The 15,008-nt window shown below is 38.0% G+C and overlaps 3 protein-coding genes across 3 annotated transcripts in view; 2 read left to right on the forward strand and 1 right to left on the reverse strand.

Annotated features, from left to right (window-relative positions):
- Smp_061510.1 (nardilysin (M16 family)) overlaps nt 1-8,969 on the forward strand; it is a gene marked incomplete at its 3' end in the record, with an annotated part of 31,172 nt that extends 22,203 nt beyond the window's left edge. The window contains exons 11-14 of the mRNA XM_018797811.1: nt 525-648; nt 5,491-5,805; nt 6,990-7,131; nt 8,863-8,969. Coding sequence (XP_018652816.1) covers nt 525-648; nt 5,491-5,805; nt 6,990-7,131; nt 8,863-8,969 — 688 coding nt within the window. The remainder of the gene's footprint in view (nt 1-524; nt 649-5,490; nt 5,806-6,989; nt 7,132-8,862) is intronic.
- A 944-nt stretch (nt 8,970-9,913) lies between these two features.
- Smp_061500 (methyltransferase-related) lies at nt 9,914-10,543 on the reverse strand (the record flags this gene model as incomplete). The annotated part of the gene is made up of 1 exon (XM_018797812.1): nt 9,914-10,543. The coding sequence occupies one exon, from the start codon at nt 10,541-10,543 to the stop codon at nt 9,914-9,916; it is 630 nt and encodes a 209-aa protein (XP_018652817.1).
- A 301-nt stretch (nt 10,544-10,844) lies between these two features.
- Nucleotides 10,845-15,008, forward strand: part of Smp_155220 (family M16 unassigned peptidase (M16 family)) — a gene marked incomplete at both ends in the record, with an annotated part of 31,037 nt that continues 26,873 nt past the window's right edge. Inside the window, 2 exons of the mRNA XM_018797813.1 lie at nt 10,845-10,850; nt 13,606-13,702. Of these exons, the coding sequence (XP_018652818.1) occupies nt 10,845-10,850; nt 13,606-13,702 (103 nt within the window). The remainder of the gene's footprint in view (nt 10,851-13,605; nt 13,703-15,008) is intronic.

Here is a 15,008-nt window from a genome sequence, read left to right on the forward strand (position 1 = left end):
TTATTGGTTTTCAATAGTCGTCTAACGGAAATCAATTCGTGTCGTAAAATATAAAAATTTAATAATCTTCACAAAACTCCTATTGTAATATTTCTGTATTTATTTTTATTAGAATGTAATATCACTGTTTTCATCATAAAGTGTAATGTTAATTTCATTTTTAATGGTTTGGATTGTCCGGTTGTTGATATTTTGATAAACATTCGATCACTTCTAGTTAGCATATATGTATCTTGTCCAGATTTCTTGGATATAGCCATTACAATACAAGTTAGTATAGAATAGATGCAATGTGACTAGAATTCGATTCTTGAACTTTCACTTCATTGTATTTGAGGCTCCTGTTGTGGCTAAATCCGAATCATGAAGTGAATATGAACTCTGGGTACATCCAACCGATGAGTCCTGATTAGACCAAAATATGCTTTGTGAATTCGAATACTAGTCACATTTCATATATTCTATATGAAGTTCTATATGTTTATCATTTCTTCATCGTGACTTATCATCTTTTTTTTATATAGAAATCTTGCCGTTTCACTTAGCGCGGGTGTTACTTGTACATCAGATTTTGATAATTCTAGTTTATGTACGATTTTTACGGTTAATATTCAGCTTACTGATTATGGTCGTGATCATATTTTCCAAGTAAGTCATCATTGTGTATTCTTTTTTTAATTAACTGTTATTATTTTGGGTAAATTTTTATTCTTAATGCATTGTTAATACGAATATAATGGTTATTATTGTTATTTTCATAGTTGAAAGCGTGAGTCAATTGAAGCTTGACCACCAGGGAAAACTTGGAAACACTGGACGACCGTTTCGTCCTATTGTGTGACTCCTCAACAGTGCGCATCCACGACTTATGATTTCAACTATGAAAATACTAAATCTCCACAAAAACCCTTTCTGATAATAATAATTAATAAAGAAATGATGTAGTAACAATTTTAATGATTAATGTTGAATATGGAGAATATATTTTGATAAGAGAGAATTAAAAGCTTATGTGTAAACAAAAGTGGAAGTGGAAGATCTAGAAGAAGATCGAAAGTGAATGCACACCTGGATTACGATTACTGATTCTGACTTATATCACTCAACATCTCCAACTATATTGGTCATGATAATTACGTTTACTTTAAACATGTAGGATTTGCTAACCAACAATATGGCGAAGTCCCGACCGTTGCTGCTACCTTGACGTAGTGGTCGGGCTTGCCTATCGTGATGATTCAATCGAGCTATACTGGCTGGAACAATCGTTCCTCAAGGTCCTACCATGCCAGGCAGGTCGTTTGAAGAGCGGTGAGACTAAAAGCAGCAAACCCAAGGTCCGAAGTCGTATTGCTGACTGTACAGAGGTGTGACAGCAGTAAGGTGTTTCCTTCAGACAACCAGCATGAGGGCGATGCTGCCTTCCCACAAAGAGGAGTGGGGTTAGAAAAGGTCGATGCTAAAAATGCACACCTCGCCTTATCCCACGGATATCCGTCTTCGGCGGTAAGGTCCTTTGAAGAACGGAGCTAACACAAAAACTACCCACAAAAAGGTTGTGTGTGACCGACCTCAAGCAGTTGTCCCTTGGGCACTGCGGTTACGCTCTCAGGTCATTAAGACCACTTCTAACCCAATTTCCTTTTCAGGTACCCCTAGAAGAACCCTTCCACGGTGTGGGCAACCGGGAAGTGATAAATACCCTCATACCTCTAACAGCACTCAAGACCACTGTATTTATAATCAATCTCCTTCTTCAATTCCTACTATTCCTTCTACCTTGACTTTCAACACTAAACTTCCTCTTTCGGTTTCCTCCTCAAGTGTCACCATGGCCAACGATTCTAGTGCGCGAAACGCTGTCCCAGGTCTACTAAAACCTCGCTCCAAACTACACATTGGAGCCTTCAACGTGCGTACTTTAAGTCAAGTCGGTCAACAGGCCTCCTTAGCTAAAACCCTAGAATCTCGTACCATTGATGTATGCTGTTTCTCCAAAACACGCATACAGGATCCCAGTGTGGTCATTCACTTGACCTCACCTCGCCAAAATGGACAGCCGACGAAATACACCCTCCGTGTATCTGGCGACCCGTTGGCTAGTTCTCGTGGACTTGCAGGTGTAGGCATAGCACTAAGTACAAGGGCAGAACAGGCACTATTAGAATGGATCCCCGTTAACAGTCGCCTGTGTGCTGTCCGGCTAAATGGCTCCGTAAGAACTCGAAGGAGAGGGACACACGTCGTTGCCTTTTCGTCGTTTCTGCTTACGCTCCCACTGACTGCAGCCATGATGAAGTAAAAGATGACTTTTACAGAAAACTCTAAGCTTCTTCAGAAAGCTAAGCGCTCAGACATAGTAGTCGTAGCGGGTGACTTTAATGCCCAGGTAGGCAGCTTAAATCAAACAGAAAGACATTTAGGTGGGTGTTTTAGTATTCCGGCTCAACGGACCGATAATGGTGATCGTCTGTTGCAACTATGCTCAGACAATCGTTTATTTTTAGCAAGCACTAATTTTAAACATAAGGAGAGACATCGTCTAACATGGCGACCACCTGCAAAAAACCAACGATGGATTCAAATAGACCATATTGTCATCAGTCATCGTTGGAGAGGCTCAATAGAAGATTGTCGCTCGTATTGGAATACATGTTTAGACTCTGATCACGCTTTAATAAGAGCGCGCATTTGTCTGCGCCTCACTGGACGCAGGAAAAGTGCACTAAGAAGACCCATTAGGATTAAACTGGAGGGCGAGAAAGCCAAATGCGAATTCCAGAAACAACTGAGTTCACATCTAGGCAGTTCTGTAAACGAGACTGACCCAGATGCTGCTTGGAAAGACACACGAACAGCTGTGGAAACAGCAGTAACATCTATTAGTCATTTAAACCATAGGGCTCCAAAAACCAGTGGATTTCCTCTAAGTCTATTTCACTAATGGATTCGCGTAAACTCATCCCATCAGGCTCTGAACATGACGAAGAGCGTAAAGAAATTAGATCTAGGTTAACTAAAAGTCTAAGGAACGATCGTGAGCAGTGGTGGGCAACGAAAACAAAAGAGATGGAAAAGGCAGCGGCTGTAGGCAACACCAGGCAACTATTCAGACTAATAAAAGAAACCGGAATTAATAAGTCAAGTGTAAGTGAGACAATCTCGGAAAAAGACGGAACCCCTATCTGCTCTCAGCCCAAACGTTTAGAACGATGGGCGGAACACTTTAAGGAGCAGTTTAGCTGGCCTTCAGCTACTGTACAACTACCCACTATTCCCAGAAAACCTGAATGGAACATTGAAGTAGGCCCTCCGACCCTACTTGAAGTTCAAAAGGCTATAAGTAATCTGAAACGAGGAAGAGCAGCTGGTCCAGATGGATTGGCTCCAGAGGTCTTTAAATATGGTGATCCAATTTTAGCGATTAGGTTGACTAATATTCTGGCTAAAATCTGGGAGACGGACGTAATCCCATCCGACTGGTCACAATCACTGATTGTCCCAATATATAAGAACTGGTCCAAATCATCCTGTGATAACCATAGAGGGATTAGTCTGACTGACATAGCATCTAAAATACTAGCCTCAATAATTATCGGGCGCCTAACTAAGACTCGTGGACTGCAAACACGAGGAAATCAGGCTGGCTTCAGACCTGGTCGTGGCTGTATCGACCACATATTCACCATTCGTCAAGTTTCAGAGCACAGACATGCTTATCAGCGTCCGACAATGATAGTTTTTCTTGACTTGAAAGCAGCATTTGACTCCTTAGACTGAGAGGTTTTGTGGCAGTGTCTGTCATTGAAAGGCGTGCCTGAGAAGTACATAAACCTTGTGAAGGCTCTTTACTCGAACACTACCAGTCGAGTGAGAGCTCGTAGGGAACTGTCATCTGATTTTACAACCTCAAGTGGTGTTCGACAAGGCTGTCCACTATCCCTATTTTTGTTTAACTTCATTATAGACCTGTTGCTGTAAATAACACTCTCGTCGACTGAATTTTCAGGAATTGATCGACTTAGAATACGCAGATGAAATAGTCCTGTTTGGTGAAGACGCTGACAAAATGCAAAGTAATCTGCTGGAATTCAGTAATAATGCTAGGATGTTTGGGATGCGTTTCTCCTCATCCAAACGTAAATTCTTACTCCAGGACTGGCCTGCGTCAACACCTGAACTAAGGATAGGGAGTGAAGTAGTCTAACGCGTGGACAACTTCACTTACCTTGTAAGTCTGATCAGCCCTAATGGGTTGGTGTCTGACGAAATCTCAGCACGGATTGGAAAAGCTCGTTTGGCTTTTGCCAACTTACGTCACCTATGGCGAAGGCAAGATATCCGTCTATCAATTAAGGGACGAGTATAATGCGCAGCAGTTCGTTCTGTTCTACTTTACGACTGTGAAACATGACCATTAAGAGTAGAAGATACTCGTAAGTTACTAGTATTTGACCACAGATGCCTTAGAAATATTACTCGCATCTGCTGGGATAACCGGGTAAGTAATAGTGAGGTTAGACGCAGAGTATTAGGGAATGATGGTAAATCAGTTGATGAGGTGATGAATCTTCATCGACTGAGATGGTTGGGCCACGTGTTACGTATGCCTGAACACCGATTACCACGACGCGCAATGTTGACTAGTGTAGGGGATGGTTGAAGAAAGTTAGGGGCGGCCGAACCAAAACATGGCATCAGTGTTTGAAGTGACTAACTTCTAGTCTAAGCCATGTTGGTAGATGCAGACTACCTGGTTGGGGTCCGCGTAACTATCGTAACCAATGGTTGGAGACTGTGTGACATGGCTCAGAATCGATCACAATGGCGTGGGTGTATACACTCTTTATCTTCCCTTAAACCTTGAGATTAAAATTGCTTCATAACTTTCTTCCTTCCTATACTATATCCTTATTTACAACCTTTCTTTATATACTACCACCACTCAATTAACTACCTCTATGAATCCGGTGTTCATCGTGTTGTGCTAACGAGGTATGGCAACTTGGACCTATGCATAAATGTGCCTGGTCCTACGTTGTCGACTGACGAATATGGCGAAAGTGCATCTACTCTTTGTGTTCTGCCAAATTCTAATCTTCTGAATTCTTCATGTCTCTTTTTTCTCTTTCCAAATTTATTTCACTGGATTATACTCCTTCAATAACATCTTCAAACTCTAATCTTTCACATTAATGCTTATACTCTTACTACTTCTACCACTATGGGATTTGAATCGACAATTGCATCTCTGTGTTAATGTGGTCTAGCAACTCGAACTGATGTACATACGTACGATGTTCTAGGTTGTGACTGACTGACTGAACCAACATTTTTACTTATTCCATTTCTAGAATAAGTGATGCTACGATAAAACAGCTGTTCAGTCCCACCTCATTTTTTTAACATTAGCTCAGCTATGATCAATCTGTAATGTAATACATCTGTTATTTGCGTTATTGTTGTCTTTATGAATTTGTTTACATGTAGGTTTGTGGAATATTATTTGATTATATAAAAATTCTACTGCACTCAGCGTTAACTTCTACATCGATATGTTTAATGAATGGTGGTTTAGAAGGTAATAATAATGATAATGGTGAACGCGTTCATACAAATCACTGTCATAAGCATACATTCGCTACATATCTACCGGAATATCAAATGGTTAAAACAGCTAATTTTTTATATACAGAACCGGAGGAAGCTGAAGATACAGTAGTTAATCTAGCCAATATGTTACATCTTGTTAAATGTGAACACGTTTATTCTGGTTATAGGCTATTGAAAAAGCCAAATATAGAAGTAAGTCATATTATTATGCTTAGTATTGTTATGCTTCAGACTTGACTATCATTAATTAACCTAATATGTTCGATGGTTGTTGGGTTTACCTATTGTGATATGATTCACTAGAATCATCTTTATGGAAACAATAGGTCCTTGAGGTCTTCTACTATACTAGACTAGTTGGTTAGAAACAGTAGGAGTGAAAATAAGCTTTCTTAGAGAAATAATACTGCTGTTTGTATTGGGTTGTGTGATGTTTTTGTTGTCTATACATGACCAATTATTCAGGATTCTCTGGACTGTTGACATCTTGAGTTTATGTACCATATATTAAAATTAATACACATCGTACTATATTGCTTCGTGTATTCATTTTACTGTGCGTATTGAACACATACACTTATATTTCCCTTATCTTGTCAATAATTTCATTTATAGTATATGGAGACTGCAACATTTTCACAGTTCAAATTACGAGCTGATTTTAGCTAGATCACCACTGAAAACCTGGAAGCACTAGATGGCTATTTCGTCAGCCTCATTAGTTCTGGTGGTTTGCGCGCGCGAGATCGAATGTTCTGGGTTCGAATTCCGGATACAGGGTCATGGATGCACACTACTGAGGAGTTCCATAGCTGTAAAAACGTCTACCCAATGCTCACAGATTTTTAAGGACTGTCTGGCTATGATCATTTCGTGATATGAACTGTCGAAATTCCATTCGTAGCTCAATAGAGTTAATACCTTACATCGCTATCGAAGCCCATCATCTGTATATCATCACATTAAAGTTTCCATAACTCTACTGGTATATATTCCACATTTTCATCCTTTGTTTGAGATGTCATTAACTTTTTGACTTTCTTTTGTATTTCCAAAATTGTTAGAGTAGGGGATCGAATTAGGGAGTTATTAAGAATAAATTTGAAAACTCCTGTTATTTGTCATTTGTGTTGTTACTTCAGGTTGTCAAATCATGTAACAGAATCTTTATGTAAAAGTAACTCATTCGCCAAGTACGGATTTATACATTGTACTTCGTAATGTAGTTTTTGATTTAACCACACTAGCTATGCTACCAGTCATGGTCTACATACATACCAGGTCCTATGTTAAGACTGACTGACTGTAACATCATTTCACTATCACTGTGTACCCATTCTTAATGGTTATTATCGTTGTTATTTGCATAATTTCAGTTGTACATTGAGCTACTGAGATTGATGACACCAAATCGTGCAGCTATATTCTTTCTGTCATCAACATTTGCATCTTCAGTGAAAGATGATGAATCAAGATTGGAACATGAACCATGGTTTAATGTGGCTTATCAAAAAGAAGGTATGTTAATTAGTATATCTTTACATGATCGTTGTTCTTTGGTGATACTGATAATAATGATGACGATTATTCTTTTGCTGTTCATTTTTATCGTGCTAGGTTAATGGTAATATAAAACTTGATGTTTAGAAGTACAGTACAGTTGTAGGTTACTAGTATTTAATTATAGGTGTCTCTAAAATATATTGCTCTTGTATGTTGGAACCGGCGACTCAGCAATGTTGAGATGTAGATTCGGGGTTCTAGTCAGTGGTGGTTGATCGTTTTGGGTAAAATTGTAAATATTTCATTCTTTGAGGTAGCTGGGATAAATATTACATATGTCCAACCATCACTTATTTGTAATTATAAGGTTGTGGTGATTGTTGAGTTCCATTGAAATCATGAACCGATCAATGTTAGATCATTATAGGAAACCTAGAAGCAACGGATGACCACTGTTAATGTCTAACTTCAATCAATCCATGATATTGCGAGACCATATTTCATTGTCTTCGGTCGGTAACTGCCTCACATCCAATTGTTTACTTTCATGTATGGTATTGTTTGACTTGAGAATAGACTGTTAAATAACTGAGAGGGTTCAAATCAAAACGTGATATCAATCTGGCTGGTCTATACCATGTTGTTGGATACAAACTTCTTGCTTACTTGAGATCTACTTGACTAAAATTCACCCATTAAATAAATCAGCTGAAAAAGACCAATATCACAAAGTCAGAACTTGTTGTAAGCATTTACAAATTAATATAAATGACAGCTAATCTCTGTTTAGACACATATTTCTCTTCAAATGCTTTATCAATTGGGAATCGTTGAGGTAGTCCCAAAATATCTCTCATCAAAGTCTTTAGAGACTCACAAACGCCGTTAAACTTTTTATCCAAATCAGTGTCGAATCGAAGCTTCATAGAAACATTAAAAAAAATCCAGAATCACCTATCAATATTTTGGTTGGATATTCACCTGTACTGTTACTATATGGAGTATAGTTCCGGAAATTTTCAGAGACCAAAGGTCATGTGTAACTCTGATATATCTGAAGAGTTTCGAATTCACTAGTAGCGAACGGAACAAAGACACGTGACCAGAGACTGATAACTAGCTATACTGACGCGACCCAGACCCAGCTAACTAGAGTAAGAAGTCCAAGTTGGAGCGGGGAAGTTATATTCCGTAGCAGCCAGAAGCACAGCAATCGAATAAGGGAAAAGTCAAGCGCATTTATACAGCAACAAATTGTCCTTGAGCATTATTAGTAAATAGCACACACAAAGAAACAATGGACCAATAGCGTTTAAGATAGTTTACAAGTGGGAAATGTGACGTGAAGGTAAAAGAGCGCTTTTGGCGCGAAAACAGCTAAATTCAAATTTTCAAAATAAAATTACAAGATTAAGCCATTTACCAAGTAAGTTCTGGGGATTTTACATCCCCAACAAACTCTAAATACCCTCATTTTTTTCTGTACAAAAAATAACCTTGGAGCAAAGCTTTTTACTCACAATGTGCACCTTCTCTTTTTTGTTCCAGTTGACGTATCGAAGTAGTCTGTGGGTTATAGGAACCGTCTAGGAAGATAGTTTAGGCGTATCGGTAGCAAGACATTAAGAATTTTATTGCATTATTGAATATTTTGTTCTGAGGATTCTTCACTATAATTAAACATCATGTTCACTTTGATTATATCTTTACATTAATACTATTGAATAATATTTGTTTTAAAAATAGATATACCTGAAGATATTATGAACGGGTGGATCCATTCAAAACCAGACGATGAACAATTACATCTTCCGTATGAAAATAAATTTTTGAGTACGTTTTTTATTGCTTGAAAACGTGTTTAGTGTTTGTATATATTTTTCGCATGTAGGCTTAGCAACAGAATCTACTAAGCATATGTTTCATCCTATTTGGTATTCGTTAGCGGAGGATGTACCTGTGACAACTCACTGTCGTTGATAGGCTCATTGGTCCTTGAATCCAATAACTTTCGCTCCAAACTGGGAACGTCATATTTTTGTCGGTTGTTTTTTTGATCGTAAACCCGACACCACGTTAAGAAATATTGTTTTGAGTTGTAAAGTATAGAACAGGTGTGTATCGTCTTTGTTTTCTGGGGGAATTTTTAGAAGTATCCACTTTATTGCCTTAAGGTTCTTGATTCGACTAGATAAAATTGTGTGTGACTGGGTGCTATTATTGATTGGTCGTTAACTAATTCAGTTAATGCAGAACTTGACACCGTCGGATACCAGCACAGTGGTTTAGAGGTCAAACATTCGCGTGCGAGACCGTGGATTCGCATTTCTGAGAAGTCCCATACTAGGACGAAACAGCCATTCAGTGCCTCCAGGTTTTCAATGATGGTATAGCTTAGATTGACTCTTTAATTTAACTGTTAAAATACTATAATCTCCACATATCCTACCGTGTACATCGATTCAAGTTGTCACACCAAATCAATACAGCCATATAAAATTATCAAGACAAATATCAGGCTAGTAAAAGTAGTAACACAGTATCAGTTGCATTAGAAATCTATGAGCATAAAAAGTATGATTCAAGAAGAAAGAATAAAATAATTTTTAAAACTCAACATCTAAGAGATAACAATCGGTGAGGATATATCTATCATCTATACAACCGATTCTAAGCCATATCATTCAATATTGTTTCTAATCATTGGTTATGATAATCACGCCAGACTACAACAACAAACTAGGTGGATCTTTTAATCTACAAATCTTGGCTGAGCTAAATCAAACCTTCCATAATCTCAAAACAATAACACACCTCCGGGTTTTATATACGTAACAAGATTTTTAAGTGTGCGGTGAAACAATTCAGGATTTACTGCTGATAATACGAACACTAAGACTAGAAAATCTAAACTATTTTTACGACAAGGGATTTCATCATTAGTTTTGGTTATATCATGCTGCAAAGTAATACAACGATCAGCATAATATCCTTTGGATTCTTTGAGTATAGATAGAGCCTTTTCAGAGAAATCTGATACATATATCAACAGTCCAGGACTTTTTATAGCGCGTAATATTGGAAATATCGTATTCCCCACACCACAGCCGACCTCCATTATGTGCACGCTAGGTGATATCGAAGAAAATAATTCATAAAACTCTTTTTCTAACCAATTTCTGTCTTTGATGAATCTATCTTCATGATGGGAATAAAACTTGTCCCAGTATTCATGCGCAAGGATCTCAATTCGTTCTTGAGAGTCATCTGGGAGTTTAGCAGTGCTATTCAAAAGTATCATTTCTTTCTCTAAGTTTTCCTGCTCTTCTGTCCATTGAAAGTCATCCCAAGCACTCAGCTCATAAACATCGGAAGCTTCTGTAAGATATCGACATCCAAATATATCGTTATAATCTTTGGAAGCCATTTATAATGATCTTAATAGGGCTTTTATTATGGAATACCTATCTGTCCCAACTTTTCTGGTTTCCTGTGACAATTAGTCAATGAATGATTTTATAAACTGATGATGTCGCATTTCAGTTATTGGTTTACTTATAACATGGTCTAATATTATAGTATCTATTTGTTGTATTCTGTGTAGTTCTTCTTAAAAGCTTTCTATAAAATATGCAATTTCCATTATTTTCCTTAGTATACTCTGGGTTTATATTTAATTTTCTTCTATTGTAGCAACGGATTTTAGTTTATTGGATTCAAAAACTGATATGAAAGTTAGTGTTCGCTTTTTGTTTTCTTCATTCGAAAAAAAATTCTTTTTTTTCTATCTTCCATATATTGGATTGTAAATTCAGCACATGATAAATAATAGTTGGGCTTCAAATGCCAGTAAGGACCGGAGTCAGACAAGGCTGTCTACTCTCCCCATTCCTCTTCCTTCTAGTGATTGACTGGATTATGAAAAATTCGACATCTGACGGGAAATACGGAATAAAATGGACAGCTCAGAATCAATTAGATGATTTGGACTTCGCAGATGACCTAGCCCTCCTCTCTCATACACACGAACAAATGCAGATGAAGACAGCAAATGTAGCAGCAGCCTCCGCATCGATAGGCCTCCACATTCACAAAGGAAAAAGCAAGATTCTCAAATGCAACACGGAGAACACTAACCCAATCACACTTGATGGCGAAACTCTGGAAGAGGTGGAAACATTCAAGTACCTGGGGAGCATCGTTGATAAACAAGGAGGATCTGATGCAGATGTAAAGGTGAGGATTGGCAAAGCAAGGGCAGCATTTTTACAATTGAAGAACATATGGAACTCAAAACAACTTTCAACCAATTTCAAGGTTAAAATCTTTAATACGAACGTCAAGACAGTCCTACTGTATGGAGCTGAAACGTGGAGAACTACTACGACCATCATCAGGAAGGTACAAGTATTTATAAACAGTTGTCTACGCAAAATACTCAACATCCATTGGCCGGATACTATCAGCAACAGCGTTTTATGGGAGAGGACAAACCAGCTTCCAGCTGAAGAGGAAATTAGGAAAAGACGTTGGAAGTGGATCGGACATACATTAAGGAAATCACCAATGTGCATCACGACTCAATCCCTGACTTGGAATCCGGAAGGGAAGCGGAAAAGAGGAAGGCCAAAGAACACACTACGCCGGGAAATAGAAGCCGATATGAAAAGGATGAATAGCGACTGGAAAGAACTGGAAATGATTGTTTGGGACAGATTTGGATGGAGAATGCTGGTGAACGGCCTATGCTCCTCGACGAGGGGTAACAGGCGTAAGTAAGTAAGTTCAAATGCCAACACATTACCCACTTAGCTACTTAGCCCTAATGGCCGCTCGCTTGCGCGACGGGTTCGAGTCCCTGAGTGAACAGCAACTCTGGGATGCAGGTACGTCCAGCTGATGAGTTCTGAATAGAATGAAACACGTGTCCTGGGTCCCTACTGCTAGTCTATTTCATGGGAACGTTTTTCATAGTGTCTATATCAAAACGATCTTCATAGGATACATGTATGCCAGCTAGGACTGATCAGATTTCAGTCAGAATATCAACGATGGGATAATTCAAACTACTAAAGATTAAATTAATGATTAGACCTGTTAGTGTCGGCTTTTAATTTCATTTTATGGCTCGTTAACAACGACCTGCGAAACCCCCGTATCTGCCAAATTCGTTGAGTTCTTGATAAATGCTTTACATTACTCGTGAGTCATTAGTGCTGGTCGAATCCCATCGTTCAAAAATGCTGCTCAACGAGTGCAGCGGTAATGTTTTAGACTGTGACAATGGGTGGGCAACTTGAGTTCGAATTCATCTCAGAGAGATGGAATCAATTCCCTAAATATTATAGACACACCTTCCCCTATGAGTACTAATTAGCACATAACCATTGTTCAGGATATCCTGCTGACTACTTCCAAACACCTAACATCATGTCATTTCTTATTTAGGTGTTCAGTGTTTCGCACTTACGTATGTCACATTTGACACCTGGATCGTAAACAATTTTTCAATTAATTTTATTATCTTTTAGCAGCAATTAGTCATAGAAGTGGGAAGGAAGAGAAGGATCATATTAAATAATTCGATCTAGTGGCCAGTTAACAGTCATTCTGTCACATTGTTTACCATTGCTCATCACCTAACTATGGACATTATACTTATCATCTCTCTCTCACTGTAATTGTCAACTGTTTAGTTAATGCACAATCATTAAACTGATCTGTTCTCACGACTTTGCCAATGAATGGTTGCTTGTGGGTTTTTTGGCTTTATTTGTTTTTGTATCCTTGTCGAGCTAATTGTTTTGTTGACGCCTGACTGACTACGTGATTGATTGATAAATAGAGTCTATTTCATTATACCTGTCGATTGTAGACTGGCTCGAATGGAGTGCTTCTCGAAATTCGCTGAGATTTTTTGAATTCCCTGAATTCGGTATTTTCCCACATTCATAATAAGATTCGGATCAGTAGTTGTCTGTATACATTTATATGTGGTAATAATTCATATGGTTTTCTTTCTCTAGGATTTTTTGAGTATTAGTAGATGGACCGGAGATCCACTTCGTCTAATGACGTAACAGCAACAGAAGACAAACGCAATAACATCCACGGAATAAATTACACCGCTTGCAACAAACATTACATCGTATAAAAGTGAACACCTTTTCATCGGGAAAATTTTTTTAATTCCTCATTTACCAGGTATAGATTCATATACCTGTCCGCAAACCACATTCAAAGTGTAAAAACTATTGGTACTATCCATTTCTCGAACTGGAGCACTGTTTGAATCCTGGATTTAGTGACTAAAGGTCGAATGCCTTAACTACTGAACAACCGTCCTATTAGGAAAAAATATAAAAATCACACGTGTGTATATATTAGGTGTCATAATTAAAACATGAACTGGTTCCCAGTTTTCCCTTTAGATTGTATTGCATAATGTTAGCGTTTTTCTCCCCTGTTTATGTGTATATATATATTCAGCAACCTGTAGATCTAAACTTGGAGCCTGATGCAGAATCACGTTTAAAATATGGTCATTTATGGTTTCAACAAAGTACTCGTTTTAAATGTCCTAAAGGTAATTTTCATATTAATTTGATATGTTTAATGTACCTAGAAAATTGTATTTTCCATTATCCTGTACATTCAAACTTTTTAAAAGGGGTTTTCTGAAATTTGGCTTTATTTACGTGATGAGTTTGTCCCCCAAGAATCAGATATAATCATATTAGATACCCGAATGCTTGACATTGAATTCTAACCGCTTTCTGGTTCGCCCCCCAGAGACCTACACTTAAATCTCTAAAGGAAAATAAAAGGAGAAATTATGAAAATAAGCTTTAATTCCAAGGTTAGTTTAGGTATAAAAAAGAATGGGTATTCATGGATTTATAGGCTTTGATCTTGATACTCTGGAAGCTTCTAAAACCATACGAAAATTAATTAAAGAAATAGGTAATTATCTAGTCAGGATGTAATACATAATCACTTGTTTTTCTATAACTCTATATGAAGTTTCCACCGAACGCTGATTAGACGAAGAGTTTATAGTCTTTTTTCCGTTTCTGGGAAATGTTTGTGAAGAACTCTCAAACGCTGTCAAGAGATGGTTTTAACGATGAAGCTTCTATTGCCTTTCGTTTCACACATTATATACTGATGATGTTCTACAAAATAAGACAACTGGAACATTTGATTGAGCTCAAAAACGCAACCCCTTCTTTAAAAAATATCATTACTGATTTAAGCTGAAAATGTTTTTCACTATAATCTTTGTTGAGTTTCTGATGGAGATTGAATTACGTTTAGTTGCCAAAAAAGTTCCTCTTGAAACTGTTGATATCAGAGTTATTGAATGCAGCTATCATATGGCTTTGCATATTCAAAATATTTTCCACTCAGAAACTGTTTGACAACCTAACAATGTCATTATTCTTTAATCACTGATAGTAATAGTGTGGTGTATGCTACTTATGTTGACGGATATAAGTAGTATGTAACATCAATCTGAAGTAGAATGCCTGGCAGCAGAAGATTGAGGAGATCGAATTGAAGAGAACAGGAATGTAGTTGTAATAACAACTGGAACTAAGGAACTATGAAGTTCGTAAGAGACAACAACCGCTACAGCCGATGCCACTCCGCAGAACGCTTTATTCGACATCACCTTCTCGCACCAGACTGCCCTAACCAGCGCTTTCTCTGCTGGCCCTCGCGACGGCATCCTCAAAACTCCCGGAAACCTCTTCTCAAAGCGGGTTTAATTCTCACAGGCGGGGTCTTGGATGCCTACTGCTGAGGAGTCCCATACTAAGATGAAATGGCTATTTACTACTTCCTGTTTTTGAATGCGTGGTCCAACACTGACTATCGGTTCATGGCTT

Source organism: Schistosoma mansoni, chromosome 5 (genome assembly GCF_000237925.1).
Source record: "Schistosoma mansoni strain Puerto Rico chromosome 5, complete genome".
Lineage (NCBI taxonomy): Eukaryota > Metazoa > Platyhelminthes > Trematoda > Strigeidida > Schistosomatidae > Schistosoma > Schistosoma mansoni.